The 18,622-nt window shown below is 38.8% G+C and overlaps 2 protein-coding genes across 11 annotated transcripts; one reads left to right on the top strand and one right to left on the bottom strand.

Moving 5' to 3' along the window:
- Nucleotides 1–576: 576 nt before the first annotated feature.
- On the top strand, nucleotides 577–15,260 carry FLD (protein FLOWERING locus D-like protein). 10 transcript variants are annotated; one of them, XR_015976236.2, is made up of 4 exons: nucleotides 577–705; nucleotides 782–2,765; nucleotides 7,369–8,209; nucleotides 9,737–9,904. XR_015976236.2 is itself a non-coding variant. In XM_008781074.5 (2 exons), exons 1-2 carry the CDS (start codon nucleotides 1,064–1,066, stop codon nucleotides 8,124–8,126), a joined length of 2,460 nt encoding a protein of 819 aa, XP_008779296.4. In that variant the 5' UTR covers nucleotides 604–1,063; the 3' UTR covers nucleotides 8,127–8,486. The 10 variants fall into 10 exon arrangements, 1 of the variants encoding a protein (XP_008779296.4); XR_016399854.1 differs by lacking the exon at nucleotides 9,737–9,904 and adding an exon at nucleotides 9,036–9,374 and having other exon boundaries at nucleotides 580–705; XR_016399856.1 differs by adding an exon at nucleotides 14,443–15,260 and having other exon boundaries at nucleotides 604–2,765; nucleotides 9,737–9,796.
- Nucleotides 10,964–17,829, bottom strand: LOC103714141 (Thioredoxin superfamily protein). Its single transcript, XM_008801297.6, has 3 exons — nucleotides 17,599–17,829; nucleotides 17,488–17,513; nucleotides 10,964–11,392 (listed from the first exon to the last, which is right to left on the bottom strand). The coding sequence occupies exons 1-3, from the start codon at nucleotides 17,746–17,748 to the stop codon at nucleotides 11,173–11,175; spliced, it is 396 nt and encodes a 131-aa protein (XP_008799519.3). The 5' UTR covers nucleotides 17,749–17,829; the 3' UTR covers nucleotides 10,964–11,172.
- Nucleotides 17,830–18,622: the final 793 nt, after the last annotated feature.

Raw genomic sequence — 18,622 nt, 5'->3', positions numbered from 1 at the left:
GTAGTTGCAAGGGCGGCCGCCTAGGAGTCATTAGATATTGTAGCAACAAGTGGTCTTGAATCATGAGTTGGTGCACCAGTGCTTGTTGGATTATATAGGTTTCTATCAATCAAGATAATTGCAACAACTCAAAATCCTACAAATGCTTAATGAATTATATAGGTTTCTATTAATCAAGATAATTGTAACAACTCAGAATCTTACAAATATCACAATCGGCTTGTGGCCAACCCAAATGAGTCTGTGCTGCAGTATTTTTTTATTCTACGAACCAAAACTTTATCCTAAAAATTAGTTAGAAGATATTATTTGAATTTCTTAATCTTGCATAATTACGTAAAATCTATTCAGCGAATAATCAATGTAAGACTAAACACACACCGCATGAATCCTCATAATAATAGAATCTAATACATAGGTGTTAAATTAGTAGATGCTGAAGCAACCAATATGTAAGGTAAGATAATAATCTAGTAACAAGTGAAGGATGAGCGGGGATGCTAATGCTGGTTTATAATCAAAACTTGTGTTTGGATGTGTGATATATGTGACCAGCCCATGAGTAAGCAGTGACAATTTGAAAAATGACACTCCTAAACATTAATCCCATCCCATTTTGGGATCAAGATGGTCGACCTGCATTGCTCAAATCTAATTTGGTCCCAAACGAGACACGTGGATTTGTAGGTTGGGTAGAGTTGACAGGTAAATCCATGAATTTTTCCTTTGGATCCCAACATAAATTTTATTTGTTAAAATATAGATTCGATTTTGTGAACAGATAAAATCGTAAAACCCCAACGGCACTGGCAAAGTAGTAACCTTCCCGTCTTTGCTGTTTCTGGGAACCGGATTCCGGCGGCTGCGTGAATCCTATCCGGCGACGGCAACGGAATAATGCCGGGGAAGCGGCCCGAGCTCAGCCACTTCACTGGCCGACTCCTTTCTTCCGCCCCAACCACCGCTGATTCTTGGGATCCTCCCCGACGAAAGCCCTCCTCATAACAGTAGCGATCAAGAAGAAAGAAGAAGAAAAGAACGACAGACGGTAGCAGAGAAAAAAATGTGCGACCAAACTCCTCCAGATCCTCTCCCTCCTCTCCCCACCTCCCTCTCCCAAATCCCTTCTTTCTTCCCTCAACCAAACCCTAACCCTACTCCGGACCCTAACCCTGATTCTAACTTCCACATCCAAATCTCCTTCCAAGGCAAGCGCAAGCGCACCGGCGTCCGCCGCAAGGCCTCCCAGCTTCCCTCCCTTCACCCCACTCCCCCTCCCCCTTCTCTTCCCCCTCCGCTGCTTCCCGGCGACCCCAATCCCATCAAGAACCTGCCTGAAAACCCCAACCCCGCCGCCGATATCTCCGAGGAGATCATCGTCATCAACAAGGAGGCCACCACCGAGGCCCTGACCGCCCTCACCGCCGGCTTCCCCGCCGACTCCCTCACCGAGGAGGAGATCGAGGCCGGCGTCGTTTCCTCCATCGGCGGCATCGAGCAGGTTAACTACATCCTCATCCGCAACCACATCCTCTCCAAATGGCGCGAGAACGTCTCCAATTGGCTCACCAAGGAGATCTGTTCCTTTTCGATCCCGCCCCACTGCGAGACCCTCTTGAATTCGGCATACAATTTCCTTGTTTCGCATGGGTACGTGAACTTCGGGATCGCTCCAGCGATCAAAGAGAAGATTCCGGCAGAGCCGACCAGGCCAAATGTGATTATCATCGGAGCTGGGCTGGCGGGGTTGGCTGCCGCGAGGCAACTGATGATATTTGGATTTAAAGTTGTCGTCTTGGAGGGGAGGAAGAGGTGTGGGGGGAGAGTGTATACAAAGAGATTGGAGGGGTCTAACAAGTTTGCTGCTGCTGAGTTGGGTGGGAGTGTTTTAACAGGGACCCTCGGAAACCCGCTCGGGATCATTGCCAAACAGCTTGGTTCAACACTCCATAAGATCAGAGATAAGTGTCCCTTGTATAGGCCCGATGGCGAGCCAGTGAAACAGGAGATAGATATCAAGGTGGAGAATGCCTTCAACCGGCTGTTGGACAAGGCGAGCCGGCTGAGGCAGTGTATGGGAGAGGTTGCTATGGATGTGTCACTAGGGGCTGCTCTGGAGACCTTCCGGCAAGTGTACGGAGATGCCGTGACTGAAGAAGAGATGCAATTGTTCAATTGGCACTTGGCGAATCTGGAGTATGCAAATGCCGGGCTTCTCTCCAAGCTCTCGCTAGCATTTTGGGACCAGGACGATCCATATGATATGGGTGGTGACCACTGCTTCTTGCCTGGAGGGAATGGACGGTTGATTCAGGCTCTTGCTGAGAATGTTCCGATCATTTATGAGAAGACAGTGCATACGATCCGTTATGGTGGGGATGGAGTGCAGGTTGTTGCGGGGGGGCAGGTTTATGAGGGGGATATGGCATTGTGCACAGTACCACTAGGAGTTTTGAAGAATGGGTCCATAAAATTTGTACCGGAGCTGCCTCAGAGGAAGCTTGATGGCATAAAGAGGTTGGGATTTGGCTTGTTGAATAAGGTTGCCATGCTATTCCCTTATGTTTTCTGGAGCACAGACCTCGATACATTTGGGCATTTGTCAGATGTTTCAAGTCGTCGAGGGGAGTTCTTTTTATTCTATAGTTATGCTACGGTAGCTGGTGGTCCACTCTTAATTGCATTGGTTGCAGGGGAAGCAGCACACAACTTTGAAAGTATGCCTCCAACAGATGCTGTGACAGTGGTTCTTCAGATTCTAAGGGGTAAATCTCTTTTTCCTTTTCTCCTTAGTTCTCTTTGATATTTTTAATTACGGTTATGACTATTAAGTTGTTCTGACAAGTCTGGTAATTATGAAGGATCTTATCTCCTTAAATTTGGATTAACATGTCACAATGTGCACATCTGTTTTACGGTTTACGTGTTTGTGCCTCCTATTGTGAACTAACTACAAAAGTGGACATAATTGCATTAGCATTCCTTATTAACTTGAAATATATACTTATGAAACCAATTAATTGTTTTTTGGATATGATGTTCAGTTCTTTATGGTCATTTTGAAAAATAATCGAGATTTTCCTTCTATTGAAGCTACTATAGATAAATTGGATATGATGTTCTTGGAAGATGAAAACCCTTGCCATGTGTATTATCAAGGTTTCTTCAAGGATGTTCCTGCTCTTCTATTAATTTAGGGTAAAATATTGACTTATCTTGGTGGAGGAGGTTCTTCAAGGGTGTATTTGGGTGTGCAATTATGTTTCCATGAGATATTTTGGAGATGAAGAAGAGTGCACTGGAATGTTGTGGGGCATTTTCACATTGTTGTTGAGTTGGAGGCTTCAAATAAGTCCATATATTCTATATCAAGAACTATCTTGTCAAAATAATCTTGGGGTTGCATGATAGTGGTCTCTCTAGTTCTCCTTCCTAACTTTGTCTTTTATGTTGGTTGATTGGAGTTGTCCTTTTATATAGAAGCCTGCACAACATATGGGGGAATATGGAAATTGGTGAGTAAGAGACAATCATGATGGCTTAGAGTTGCAGGAATCTTTGCTAGCAATTTCCATTGTGGAGTTGTTGATAGGTAGATAGTCCATATATACTATATCAAGAACTATCTTGTCAAAATAATCTTGGGGTTGCATGATAGTGGTCTCTCTAGTTCTCCTTCCTAACTTTGTCTTTTATGTTGGTTGATTGGAGTTGTCCTTTTATATAGAAGCCTGCACAACATATGGGGGAATATGGAAATTGGTGAGTAAGAGACAATCATGATGGCTTAGAGTTGCAGGAATCTTTGCTAGCAATTTCCATTGTGGAGTTGTTGATAGGTAGATCAGCCTTCATAAACCATTTGACATAGAAATAGCTTTGATGATCTCTCTAAAGTTGGAAGCTTTTTAATATAATATGAAGGGGATGTCCAGCCATGGACAGAACTACTTTTGAAATTGTGGCATTTAGTTTGTCCTCCACAAAGATACTGTTGCAGATTATTGAATTTGTTCACAAAGAATTGGAGCTAGTGTGCTAGTATGATACTTCCTGAAGGTGATAGCTGAGCTGCTAGAGAGTAAAATGAGTCTGTGGCATACAACACATCTGTGGGTATATTGCACTCTGGTCTTGAGTGTATCCAATATGGACATGTGGGTATCACCATGTCGAAATGCCAACGCTTCAACAACCATCATCCCACTCCTTCCTATTTGGATTTGTAGTTTGTACTAGGGACATGCCTTTTCTTGGGAGGAAAGGGGGGCTATTGTTTATGTTGGTAAAATTATTGCCCTGAGAAGTGGAAATACTGCATCATGAATGGTGAAATTTATGACAAGTGACTTCTAACATTAACAAAATGAATTTGTGTTGTTCGTACTCATCAAGATCATTTTATACTCAAGATCCCAAATATTGATTTACGTGCTCTTAGATCTTAATCCCTTAAATGATTCTATGTGATTAAGTTGAATATTGAATGATAAAGTGGTTTAAAAGTTTGAGATGTTTGAAGTTTGAACCAAGCCATTCTATATGTAATCACTCAATAATTATTAGAAGTACATGATAATATATAATAAATCTATTTCAGTCAAGATTAAGTACAATTGCTTGATGAATTGTGTTACTTTTTCTACTGGATTTGGGCCAAAACGTTATCAGTTCAATTGTAATGAGAGATGGCAATTTAAATATGTTAGATATATGAAGACAATGATAAAATTGATGGGGGAAAAAGGAAAAGGAGATTTAGTTGGATGTTCAAGATAAATAATTCGTAAAAAAGAGCTTAAAGGGAAAAAATGAAAAACAAAAAAAAGAAGATAAAGTGTGTCAAGGCACATGATTTGGTGAAACAACAATTGGGTGGAATGAGCTCTCTTCATTGATACTTTGATATGAAAAAAGGAACAGACTGCTTACTATGAGAGTAAGCTAGAGTAGATGCATCTAGAATGTCAGACAAATTTCCATATACTTAGCATTCTTAGATGTAGTTACGTACCAGACTCATGGTTATGGATGTGCTGAAATGTAGCAATACTAAATAAAATGAAAACATGACCGAATCACTGCATTGTGTTGTCTAGTATTTCAGACACTTTTATTAATTAGACTAATGATTAAAAATGTTAAGTACTGGCTAAGTGCTTAGATCAATTTATATATCATCATTTAAACAGATGAGCAAATTAGAAGCATTTTCCCATGGAGATGGAAAATTCGTCGTTCTCTGACCAATTAGCTAACTATCATCCAGAAGCAACGAAAGGAAGGAGAGAGATAGGAACAACCCTTTCCAAGGCAAGGGGTTTGGATGATCAAGAGGATGTTTTAACTAGGGTATACTGTGGGTTGCTCTGCATTTAATTGACTCCTACCTAAACGGATAGTCACTCATAGCTGCAAGAAATTATGTTCTCCTAACAAGTATAACTTTGTCAATTATATTTTGTCAAGTTTAACTCTGTATTGATTGGAAAGTTAAGCTCCAAGGTTGTTGGCAGAGCCACAGAGGCTTGTTTATTTAAATATATGATACTTAGGAAGACCATAAAATGAGCACTTATGAAATGCTGGACCTGCAAACATAACAAAAGAGTGAAAGCTTTTCAGGTACATATTGAAGAGCATTTTAAGAAGGTTGTTTTAATCCTAGGATAGTCGGGACTTGACATCTTCAGTGGCATAAAATTTAAATGTTGCTTATTTTGTAATCCTAGTTATAATGTGGGAATAGATGCTTTTACATAGCTTACAAGTGTTTCTACACTATGTTGAAGTTAAGGAGCTCAAGTTATCTTGTTCTGAGAAGTCTTGCCATTTTCTTCGATGTAATTTTATGCTTGATATGTTGCCAAAAAACAGGCTTTTTCTGAGGTGGCAGACTGGATGATAGTCATTTTTATATGGCAGTTTCAAAGGCAAAATGTTGCAAGATGATGTCATTGTTTGGGCTTGAAAGTCAATAATGGTTCCTTTTGACTATGTAGGTCTTCTTTTAGATTCTTCTGTCACAATATGGATGATACGAGCCTATCCTGATGATCATTGTTTGAAGCTAAAGCTATCTCTTGGGGTTGAGCTATCTCTTCTTAAATATAGGACATCTATCGAATTGCAAGAAGTATGTATACTGAATTGGGGATGTTTGTAAATCCTATTTGAAATTAAACTTAGCCCTTCTGGGATTGCTTTAGAAGGCTAAACAAGAATGACAAGTCTCTTTATTGAAATGTGGCAAGGTATATTATCACTGGATGATAGAACTTAGTATATAGATTCTGATGCCTTTTTAGCTTTTTGGAATTCCTCAGCTGTGGGAATTCTATAGGTAGGTTCTGATATAAGGTGAGATTTTTGTTAGCTGAAGCAAGAGCATGCAGAAGTTGGGTGCAAGAAAGTGAATCTTTCAAACAAATTTTGAAGAAAAGCACATAGGAAGTGGGTGTGGCCTCCTACTAGATGCTTTCTGCTACGAAGGATGGGATAAGTTGGTGGCATATATTTCAGATAGATAGATGGTGATTTGAATTCTTCCATGCTTAAAGTTCGCCTTTAATTTCATTCTGATAGAAGGTTAAACTGTTATATGGAATCCTAGCTCTCGTATATTTGGTATTCAATCCTTTGTCAGTTCTTTGTGGACAGAAAATTTGTGAATTTGTTTGAATTCTTTGACTATCTGAAGGAGGTTGAATTTCAAGAGAGCACTGTAGTCTGACAATATGTACTCTTAGTCAAATACTATGATGCTGTTTTGGCAGATGAGCTTTTACATGATTTCAGTTCTCACTTCTCACTATCCTTAGACTTCTTACTGTATCCAGGTTTATTTAATGCCTTGTTGCTTGTAGGTCGCCAGTGCTTGCACCTTTGGGGTTTACTTGTGGCTGATGTTTGGGGTTTCTTTAGTCTTTGATAATAGCTCTTTACCCAGGGTATCCAGGAAGTCCTTCCTTACTTTAGACACTTGGGCTTGTTTCTTTGGTACTTAGTGATCATTCTGCAAGTTGACTTTTTGATATGCTTCACTATTTAGCCTTCCTCCCTACAGAACTAAGGATTCTCTGTTTGCGTTAAGTTAGAAAATAGGCAATAAGTGGATGTGTCTTAAGCAGTATTTGAAGTATATATTGGACCATGAGAGTGAAATCACTAACCATGCTTGATGTATAATATTTTCTCTATAAATGAAAATCTTTCTAGATAATGCTTATTGAGATAAATAATTCCCAGTGTACAAGGTGTCTTTTCCCTTTTCTTTTTCAGTTGGCAATTTTGCTAGTATTTCTCTAATTTGGTAGTTGTAATTTTTTAAAATGGTAACTGCTTTCTAATTATGGACTTTGTGAACAGGTATCTATGAACCACAAGGAATTGAAGTTCCAGACCCTCTCCAAAGTGTTTGCACTAGATGGGGTACTGACTCCTTCAGTTTAGGTTCCTATTCTCATGTTTCTGTGGGAGCATCTGGAGATGACTATGATATTTTAGCAGAAAGTGTTGGAGATGGGCGGCTCTTTTTTGCTGGTGAGGCCACCACGAGGCGTTACCCTGCAACCATGCATGGTGCTTTCATTAGTGGCCTGCGAGAAGCTGCTAATATGGCTCACCATGCTAATGCTCGAGCATTGCAAATAAAAGCGGAAAGGAGCCCATCAAAGAACACTCAGGCATGTGCTGCACTCCTAGCAGATTTGTTTAGGGAACCTGATATAGAATTTGGAAGCTTTTCTGTTATTTTTGGCCGCAAATCATCTGATCCCAAATCTACAGCAATCTTAAGAGTTGCATTAGGTGGTCCAAGAAAGAAGAGTAGTAATGAGGGAACAAAAGCAGACCAACAACATTCAAATAAGTTGCTATTTCAGCAGCTCCAATCACATTATAATCAGCAGCAGCAGCTTCATGTCTACACATTGTTATCCCGGCAACAGGCTATGGAGTTAAGAGAGGTGAGAGGAGGGGATGAGATGAGGCTACATTATCTGTGTGAAAAGCTTGGCATAAAGTTGGTTGGTAGAAGAGGTCTGGGTCCAGCGGCTGATTCTGTTATTGCTTCCATCAAGGCTGAGAGGGGCAACCATAGAACCAATTCAGCTTCATTAGACTGAATGACATACATAAACAAGAGTTTATCACTTACGAACAGAATCATCATCGGACAAGCTAAGCTGATCTCTCTTAGGTTTTGCTGGTAAGTGCAGTAGCTTCCAAAAGAAATTTACATTCTTTATCATATTTTCTGATGCTCCCTCTTGTTCAGGTAGAGTTTGGAGTTGTTTCACAGTCTGTAATTCTAATAGATGAAAATGCTGAATGAAGCTAGTCGCTGTTTCCAGAAATATCTTTGTCAAATTCAATTTTTGTTTTCCTTTTTTCCTTTTTTATTTTTTAAGGAGAGCGGAACCCAGCAGTTATTACATCTGTGTCAGATCTATATATGGAAATTTCTTGACTTGAAAAGAACAAAATGTCTTTATTCATGATTTTTGTCTATTTTTTATGCTTATAGTACATTTAGCTTGTTAAGTGGAATGCATTTTCATGGCCTTAGATTTTGAATCTCACCAATCATAAACTCCGTGCTTTAATAACAAGGATGGATGGCTGTATGCTTCATGGGCTAACATCACCTTTTCTTTTCTCCTTTTCATGCACTCGTGTTTTCCTCACACATTTATTCATTCAATCTTAGTGCATATCATTTCCCACTAATACTCCTTTTCCTCTGTATAGAGTATCCATTATGCCGCCGTCAAATAGAAAACAGATTATCCGTTATGCACTCTTATGACATAACATGAGATGATTTTAATGATGCTGCCTTGTTGATAAATCATATTCATGTTTGAATTACTAACAATCTTCTTATGATTATCTTTCTGCCAAAAAACAAGCCCTTTGCATTTTCAGGTTTGAACCAACTTTTGGATACTTTGTTCGATCAAGCTTCTGTTAGCTCTTCTTCTGCTTTGATTCCTCACGTTATTCACCAAAATACAATTGTCATTTTTGCATAGGATGTTACAGTCAAATTCTTAACTTCTAGCCGGTTGCTTCCAGCACATGAAGCATAGTTTTTCACTTGCAGCCAATGTGAAGATCGTCAATGAGATTGGATTGTTGAAAGCTCTAACAGGCATCTCCACCTATCAGATGCTATTTCTAATTGCTCAGTTGAAACCAAGTCATAGGTCTTTTGGAAGTTGAAGCTGCTTGTTAAGATTTATATTTTGTTCAACAGCATGCTTTGTTCTGCATTGGCACATAAGAGGCATTGAAGCTGGTACTTGTATAAACCTGCAAAGGATGATAACCATAAGTTAATAGAAGCGGTTATTGACTTTCTAAGAATCTAATACCTTTTTGTTTCTGGTAATGTCTTTCTTTTCATATATCAAGGCTTGTCTCAATGAAAGTTCATTTATCAACCTAGTCAGAAGTCTCATGATGTTAAGTTGGGGAGTTCGACATCTGTACTGATTCGAGATGATAACAGATTTTTATCTTACACAATCTATAACTAGTTTACAGGGTTAGTTGGCCACAATTGATTACATATATACATTGCTACCAGGCATTGCCAAAAAGCAAATTAGGGTATTCTATTTAGGATTCGTGAAATTTGTTAAATAAAAAAGTTTCTTATATATGCTTTTTTCTCTATGAAATGTTCGATTTTTCTCTTTGAAGTCTTCAAACCTTGTTTATCATGTTGCAGCTCGTGACAATGTTAGGAGGGCATCCAAACGTACCAGCAATGGGGGATTTAAGTATCCATGTAAGCTTGGCTTCTTTTGTGGCAGGCAACTTTTTCGAATTCTTATAGCTCGTACAAATTGTATGCGTGGAAAGCAGATATTAATATGGAAATAAATACAATTGGATATGGAATGCTCTGCAGATCAAGGGAAAGGAGGGAGCTTCAGAAATAAACTCAATCCAATATAAAATTCTATGCAGATCAGAGAAGAGATAAATACAAACGTATTTCTTCTCTCTCTCTCTCTCTCTCTCTCTCTCTCTCTCTGAGTGTAGAAGACAGACGTATTTCAGAGGGTGGGTCAACAAAATTCCGAAATCCAGAGATCTGATGCCACGGCACTATACGGAATGCATATCAGCTTGTTCTTTGAAATCTAGACATTTGATGGACCTGGATGGCTGGATACCATGTGTACTACACCCGATTGCTGGTCATGATCAACAAACCAATTAGATTATAGCCTGCATTTCTGAAATGTCTGCAACTGTAGCCTCACTTTTTTGTCAATGGTTTTCTTCTGATATATACGCCTCCCAGGTCAAGTTATAAGCCCAAAGGAGTTGAGTTGTTGAACATGTCTTTCAGATCCAGATTCCCCTCACTGGTTTCTTTTTTTGTGTCATCTGTCCCAGTTGATTATCCAGGTTCGTGCATATGCTTTCTGCGCTACTGCAGACATTAGCAATTTCTCATCCTCTTTCATGTCTCAGAAGTCGGAACTATTTCTGATCAATTAGCATCATATGGAAAAGTTTCATTTGATCTGTATGCAACTTGATAATAACTTAAGCTGGCCTCCCCATCTAGTGACCTGAATTTGCTATTTCCCACCTGCTATATGAACCAAGCCTCATAACTACCCATCTACTGCATGCTTGATCGTATCAAACAGCATTGCATGAAAAATTACCCACCTCAATTAGGAGACGAGCACTAACTTGCAAGCCATTCTGGCACTTAATAAAATTATGAATCAACTTCATGACATGATGCGTGCTATGTGAATACCTGGTGTAGCCCCCTAAACCCTTTTGCCGGGGGTGACTTGGACGATTTCCTTGAACAAGGAGAGACAAGAATAACTTTCTGGAGGACAAAGCCAACAATAAAATTTGTCAATATTTCAGACTTTCGGCAGTATATCTAAACAGGTTCAGCCTATAAATGCTATAACAATCCAAATAAAGAATTCATCTGTAATCATTCATAGATTGTATAACTAAGCTGCAACTCACAGGATTTGATGCACTTGTCCGCACCCATAAGTCTTACTTAAAACATCGAGCATTTCAGCAATATAAGCATTTAAGAAGAAAAACATATATTGAGGTACAAAATTAGATGGTCCACAAAGGATGGTACTCAAACTTTATACATTATGGCATTCATTCTTAAGAGTGCAACCAGAGCCGATCATGCAGCCTCTCTTCTCCTGCGCCAAGCATCTCGTCGACCCGTTCTCCATCACGATAAAAATGGAAAGTTGGGGTGTACCGTATACTCTGTGTTGTTTCAGGGCATTCATCGATATCAGCATAGATGAAAGAAAGCTTTTTGAATTCATTGCTTAACTGGCAGAATGCAGGAAGGATCTGGCTGCATACACGGCACCTGAAAACATGTCAAGATAAATATAAATCGTAGTTTAGCATGTGTATTTTCTTATCTCATTATACCAAAAGAAACAATGACACAGAACTAAGGTTTGCAGAAGTCTCAGTCATATTAAATTGTCAGTGTCATGCATGACAAATCGAAGTGCCTTCCTCCTTTCCCTACTGTGTCAGTCTTGAAACATTTCTTTTTCCCGATATCAATGCCTCTTGTTCCCAAATATGTGAGCATTCTGTCAACCATCACCAAATCGATTCTCCCTACATGAAGACAAACTTCTGCAGCTCTTTTTTTTTTCACATCAAGTTCAGTATTCTTTCAGAAGTTGACCACAAGTTCATTTTTTGAGACTTTTATTCGGTGTCCTGAATATCCCACTTCACAAAACACTTGACTTCTAAGACAGGCTGTATTTACCTCCAAAGAACACAACCGAAATCCATATGCATGCCTTAATGCATAAATTTGAGAGTTCCTTTGTGTATGGAATAGTATGTAGGTTTCTTTTTCAAGATGCAGAACTTTGTGATTGATGCAAAAGAAATACAGGCCATAACTTGAAATTGACATCAAGTACAGATAGCATACTCTTCGAGTCGAGAAAGCATTATATACAAAATCCAAATTCATGGCATACAACAATCCAACAATAAATGGCAATATGCATCACACACTTATGACCAAACTACAGATGCAAAATCTGAATAGCTTAATAAATATTTTGAACTAAAATAAATAACCTTCCCATTTAAATATACTATGCAACATATTTCCACTTTCAAGATTGCAAATTGTCTTAATGATGTCAGTCATATTAATGGTTTCTCAAGGCTCAGTTTTGCTGAAATGCTTATAAAATGGCAGAGTGAGATCTATTTCCTTTCAAAATAAGCCACTTCTAAGAAACACATTGGAATGCTTGCTTGACACCTCTTTCCAAAAGTTATATGCTCAGATTATTACAGGAACCCAGTAGTAGAATATGCTCACCCCAAATTTGCTGCAGTTAGGGGCTTAAGCAAAAGGATTTGGATCAGGGTCAGAGGATTTATGTTGGGAGAAGGATGAAAGAACAGGTGCAAAAGATTATTATGATGCTTAAGCATTACATAATATATATCATGGCATTATGTTTAGAAGAAAACATCTAAATACTCTTGAATTGGGGCTTGGGCGCATGTGCCAATGTCATGTGCATGCAAGTGTTTGTACATGTGAATGAACGCCTGTGTGTACATGTCTATGTTTTTTAAAACTAAACTATGACAATTTAAGCACATTGGCGACAATGCAGCAGACATGCTCCACTGTCTTCTTTAGATATATGATAGTGCTGCTGCTATTGCATGAGTGCAAAATCTATATATCACCACTTCAATTGGTATAATGGACCATCAACACCGACATAGACAGAGAACGTGGAATCAAGATAACAAGGGGCATGATGGTTATAATTATGGATTTAAAGTGCCAGTTGGCAAAGCATAGCATGGTGCAGTACATATGCCTTGCTGGCATGCGACATTGGCATGCGACATTGGCATGCTACTGGCTGTGCATGCTGGTACTTTGCATGCTGCCAATAACAGTGTTTGCCGAGCACTGATATAGTGAAACACAACACGGAATTACTACAGGAGTACTGGGCTGGCATGCCACTGACATGTGTTCATCCTTCAGTGATTAAGGAGACAATACAAGTTTTGGAACTCATGAAATGAGACCTTGAAAGCAAGGAACTGCAGCACATAAGTCTCAACCAATAACAGTTGATGGCTAAAACAATATGTCAAACAACAGAGAAAGTTCATAATAGGAATGACTGACAAAATAAATGTTCCATCAAGCTGAATAAAAGAGTAGGAACAAGTAATCGTGGCTAGGTTATGGAGGGATAAGTGAGTCTGTTAGACCTCAGGATCTAGTATCATGATGTATAAACATGAAAAGAGAATTTGAATTTGGAACATCAAAACACAAGGTACTTGCTAGTTAAAACAAAAACAACAACAAAAAAAAATCAAGAAACCCCACAATGGATTTAAACTTCCATTAACGGCTGGCTCAGCATATCCATCCACTTGAAGTCAGAAAGGCAAAACATACACATGCTTGAAGGTATAGACTATTGTGTGCAATTTCCTTCCCTTGAATTAAATGCGAACTCAGAAAATATTAAAAATCATAAAGCAAGAGATAAAGCAAGTCCTGCACTAAAGATGGCAGAAGAACAAGACCAAAAACCTAAAGCAAATTAAACTTTTCTTCAACCAAAAAATAACAGCATATGGATTTCAGAGAAAATCTTCCCTTCACCATTTGCCTTATCCTTGAAGTTGTTTGAGTTCCAGTCATTTCAAATCACATGCCACATAACATATAGAGTAAAAAGTTTAATATTTCTTCACCAGTTAACCTTCTTATGACGTACATGATTTAGAGCAACTGAAGAGGGTTAAATACGATGTTCCATTCAGACGCTCTAATTGAAACACATTCCACAATCCAAATGTGGATCATTAGATTGCACAAGGTGCATCTTTCAACCTATAAGCACCAATATTTTCCCCCCTCCATCCCTTACCTTTTCTTTTTAGCTGTTGATAGTTGTTTTTATGAGAATGGGAAGTTATTTCCATGATTATACTAGCACGCAAGCTTGGGCATTGCTGGAAACAAAAGGTCTATAAAACCTTCATCAGGAAATGCTTGGAAACCAATTTATGGAACCCAAACCATGTGACTAGTGATCAAGTAATAATCTTATCTGCTAATATCATGATGATGAAAAAGGTTGTGTCACATAAAGTATTGAATTTTTGAGGGCTCCATGAAATAGTTTTGGTAATGGTTATATCTAATCAGTGATCAAAATGTTATACTTGCAGAGGTTCATACATTTCTATCCTGTTCTACTTTAATTCCTATACTTTTTTTTCACTTTATTCAGGTATATTATGATCTATCTTTTTAAGCAGTTTTTCATGTCTATTCTTACATCTAATATTTTCACTTCCTTTTCTATTTTCTTTTGATTCTCTTTGCAGGATTATTATGGGAATCACTAATCTGCTGAACTGATTGGAAAGAAAGAAAAACTGATGCAAATAAAATTTTCAAGAAGAGCCAAAGTCACTTAATAGTTAAATGATAATGGCCAGATATTGCCGAAATCTGTGCGGCTATCAAATGATCATGACCTTAATAGTCATTAGATGAAGATAACCATATATTCAGAAGATGCCTTTAAGAATAGCTCATACTCTCCTACTTTCTTTTACTTTCTTTTCTATCTTATTTTCTTTAGATGTTTGTTAATAAACTTTATATTCATAGTTGTTTCTCATCATGTATGATAAGCAACAATGTTTCTTTTTGTTTTCCTCCAGCATTCTAGTAAATGGATAATGCATAGAATTTCCATAGTTCTTGGTATTCCTATAGTTTTTTCATACTAGAATTGGCAAACAAGCTAATGTGTTCCTCCCAAACCCCCCAAGATTCTGCACATTGTGCTGGGTGAATGCTAGTTTTACACTATCGCCGAAATAATAACAAGTTTATGTACCCCAATAATATTTTGCTTATGTTACCTTGTTTTTTAACCTCTTTTCCAACACAATAAGAGATGAACTTTTGTCATTGTTAAGTCTAACCTATCACCCAAACTTATTGTGCTTGAAAAAGATCCTTAAAAAATCAATAAAGAAAAGTTCCATACTACTCGAGAAGAAACAAAGCTATTAAGGATGGTCAGGCACAAGTTTAAAGTTGGATGATTTCACAGGTTGACATTACTATGATGTGCCAGTAACTAGCTGGTTCAGTAAGTATCATATACACAGTATGCAAGGGCAATCACTTTAGTTCTTGAATCAAGTATGCATCTCATGAGCACTCATGTGGACTGCCAACATAATGTTAGTATTTCAATTGGGTTCGTTGTCTAATCTTCTCCTCATAGGTGAAGCTTTTCACAGCCACAATATAATTTTGAAAGGATATATTCAAACTACAAATTTCCTAGATACCAGCTCAGTTGAGTTGATACATCCTCCCCAGGTTGGCCATACCATTTTGCTTTACTGTCATTTTTCTAATTTTCCACAAAACAGTCAAGTTTTCAGAACATAGCCAGAATATGGAACATGTAAGCATCCCCACCACCAGGATAGTAGAAGAAGGCAACACATTTTTCCTTTAGCTTATTGAACAATGATCAAAACTTTTTACAAAGTACAATCATGTTTACTTTTCTCTGAAAAAAGAGGCAGCCTTAAATACTCAAACAAGACTTCAGTTTTACAACCAAGAATATCAAACATCTATAAGCAACTGCTTGTTGAAAATTTCATTGCTAACAGCACTGTGATAAGTTATACCTTCCGGTAGTGGACTCCTCAAAGAAATACAAAGATAGAATATGTGTTGACATGATGTCCCAGGCAAGCAATCTACTACCCCATGAGCTACTTCCAATTTGGGAAGCAAATTATGCCCACTTTGTCAGGATGCATCTTATCGACAGCCTATATTACAATGGTAAATAAATAAGGATATACAATTGTGGACCTTTATTTTGACATTTCTTCCCATGAATGTGCTTGCATGAATTCTATTAATGCATACAATAAAATAATGTGACACTTGCATTGTACAAAACTTAAAGGGTTCTCTTTTTTTTCCACTTTTTTCATACTTCAACTTCCTTTTTTTGCATTAAATAGAGAGAAGGCATTATGTAAGTATTTCATAAACCTTAATATTTTCTTGAAACACTCCAAGAAGGTCTAAAAACCTTGTTGTTTCTTGATGCAATGATGATGATGATGATGAGGAGGAGGAGGAGGAGGATGCATTAGTACTTAATCAATCATATAAGATTAACAAGGACCGGCATACTCCCCCAGTCTTCTTATATGATTTATACCACTAGAACTCTAATTCCAGAAGAAAAAAAGGTTCGAGTTGTTAATATTTGAAGATTCACTTAAGCAAACTTAGTTTTGTTAGTGTAAACATCTTTTAGGTTTTTCTCATGTGGTCAAATGATCCGACAACTAAAGCACATGCCAAGTGCCTGATCACGCTAACCAAGTTCTGCAGCAACAATGTTCAGATCTCTCAATGTGTAGGAATTCTTGATACAGAAACAAAGAAAAGGGCAACTGTCGAATAGTTTTCTCAAGTAAAAACATGAGACTGTTAGATCCATACAAGACAGCATCTTGACAGCATTGGGTATCTGAACATTGAGAGAGATTTCGATAATTGCACCAATTATCCAAAACAGCTAAAGCCAGAGGAAAGGCTAAAGCGCCGAACAAGATACACCACAGTAGCGGTCATCCACAAAAAAGAGAGAGAAATTGGGACAGAACTGAAATCAATAGCAAAAATCTGCCTAGAGAGCTGGAATTCCCCAAGCCAAATGGTGCTTCATTAAAAAGTCATATGGTTCTTATACTCTTCAAAATATCTTATATTTTTTTTTTGAGAAATATGCTGGTTATTGACCACTGCTCAGGTCTGATCTGAGACCTCTTCTATGGAGATGGTTGCCAACCGAGCAAAGAGCTGTAAGCCAAAATAATTAATCCTTGAACTAATTCATCTTCATCAGCAAACAAACACCCAAATTCAATAACTATTCATCGATTCTCACATTATATATGACAGCCATTTTGAAGCGAGATGGCATCATATTTGCAAATCAAGATCATTTTATCATTACAACTACACATCCAAATCATATACTGTTTATACCTTTACTCCATATAATCATCTTATAACCATATTTTTGTATTTTTTTCTCGATTCTATACTAGTATACCTCAGAATAAGAATCAATAATTAAGTCCAGGCTCATATTCAAATCAATGGCAGACACGCAAATAATGTACCAAAACAAACATTCCCAATCATCAACTTGGTAAGAGGAAGTTGCTCTTTCTAACGTGACACCAATCAAGAATAAATGCAAAAACATGCCTAAACTAAATCCACATCAGAATTTAACTACAAAAACATAAATATCGTTCAAAGAAAAGGGCCTAGAAGTCAAAACACGAGTGTGAGAGACCGTGGCTTACCAAGAAGCACCATAATTGATGACTGCCTGCAAACAGGTAAATAATTCAATTTAGAACATTTTACCAGCATTTTTAGAGAGAGAGAGAGAGAGAGAGAGAGAGAGGAGTTACAGGAGCCTTAGAGGATCTGATGTTATGGAGGATTTCCGTGAGATGGGTATCGCCGGAAGCGCTGCTGAGGTTGCCGTGGCGATTTGGGGGAAGGCTGAGGCCCGTCCCCTCGAGTCCTCTCTTCTCCTCCTCCTTTCCTTCCTCGCCCATCTCTCTCTCGCTCGCTCCCTTCTAACCCAAGCTGGCCGACTGCTGCTTGAGCTCCGGAAGCGAACTTCCTGGAAAAAGGAACCCGCCCCGAGCCCAAGCAGGTCAGGAGCGGATTCGGTTCCAACTCGACCGATCCGACCCGTTCTTTTTCTTATCGGAGCCTGAACTCTGCCCGTTGCCCAATGCCCAAACGGCCATCAATTCCGCGGCTTCTGGCTCGATTACCTTCGAGTGGCTGCTTAGCCTAAAATCCCATGTCTCCCCACTCCCTCTCTTCTTCTTCTTCTTTAAAGATGCGTTGTTCTACCGCCTTCCTGAAGAGGCGCAATGGACGATTCCCTCAGCAACCAAGAGCGCCCTTAAATTGAATTCTTTCTTTAACTTCTTTTATCCTTCCTAGCGTCCAGAATGATTTTAATTTCTAGTGATTACAGAGTAATTATTATCCGGTAGACTTCCATTCTAAACAGGAGCTAAATATGCACGAAGGGGGCTATCAGGTGCATTTGGTGGCCTGGGAGAGAGTCTGTATACTACCGAGCGAGGGAGGCTTCGGGGTGCAGTTCTTTTTTGACATGCATGAGGCGCTCCTTGCTCATCATGCGGTGAGGTTCATCCTTGAGCCATAGGACTTTTAGAGTCAAGTCATGGCAGCGAGATATGGTCGTGTGGGGACTGCTGGGGTGGTATCGGGCAGCCGGAGATGTTCCTACATGTGGCGAAAAATTAGGAGGTATCTGCCATTTGCTGTGGCGAACACTAGATGGTTGATCGACGATGGACGAAGCATCGATGTGGTGGAGGATCCATGGATGGATGCACTCTCGTTGCGACTCTAGCCAACCATGATCAGTGTTGAGGCGGGCGGACTCCA

Source organism: Phoenix dactylifera, chromosome 3, assembly GCF_051530095.1.
Source record: "Phoenix dactylifera cultivar Ajwa chromosome 3, Ajwa_hap1_PhDact_Kaust_v1.1, whole genome shotgun sequence".
NCBI lineage: Eukaryota > Viridiplantae > Streptophyta > Magnoliopsida > Arecales > Arecaceae > Phoenix > Phoenix dactylifera.
This window is presented reverse-complemented; position numbering and strand designations above follow the sequence as displayed.

Coding starts and splice junctions, on each gene's coding strand:
- FLD (XM_008781074.5), top strand. CDS start 1,064: ATGTGCGACCAAACTCCTCCAGATCCTCTCCCTCCTCTCCCCACCTCC. Junction 2,766..7,368: donor GGTTCTTCAGATTCTAAGGG/GTAAATCTCTTT, acceptor CTTTGTGAACAG/GTATCTATGAACCACAAGGA.
- LOC103714141 (XM_008801297.6), bottom strand. CDS start 17,748: ATGGGCGAGGAAGGAAAGGAGGAGGAGAAGAGAGGACTCGAGGGGACG. Junction 17,514..17,598: donor TCAGATCCTCTAAGGCTCCT/GTAACTCCTCTC, acceptor ACCTGTTTGCAG/GCAGTCATCAATTATGGTGC. Junction 11,393..17,487: donor ATCAATTATGGTGCTTCTTG/GTAAGCCACGGT, acceptor ACATGTTTTCAG/GTGCCGTGTATGCAGCCAGA.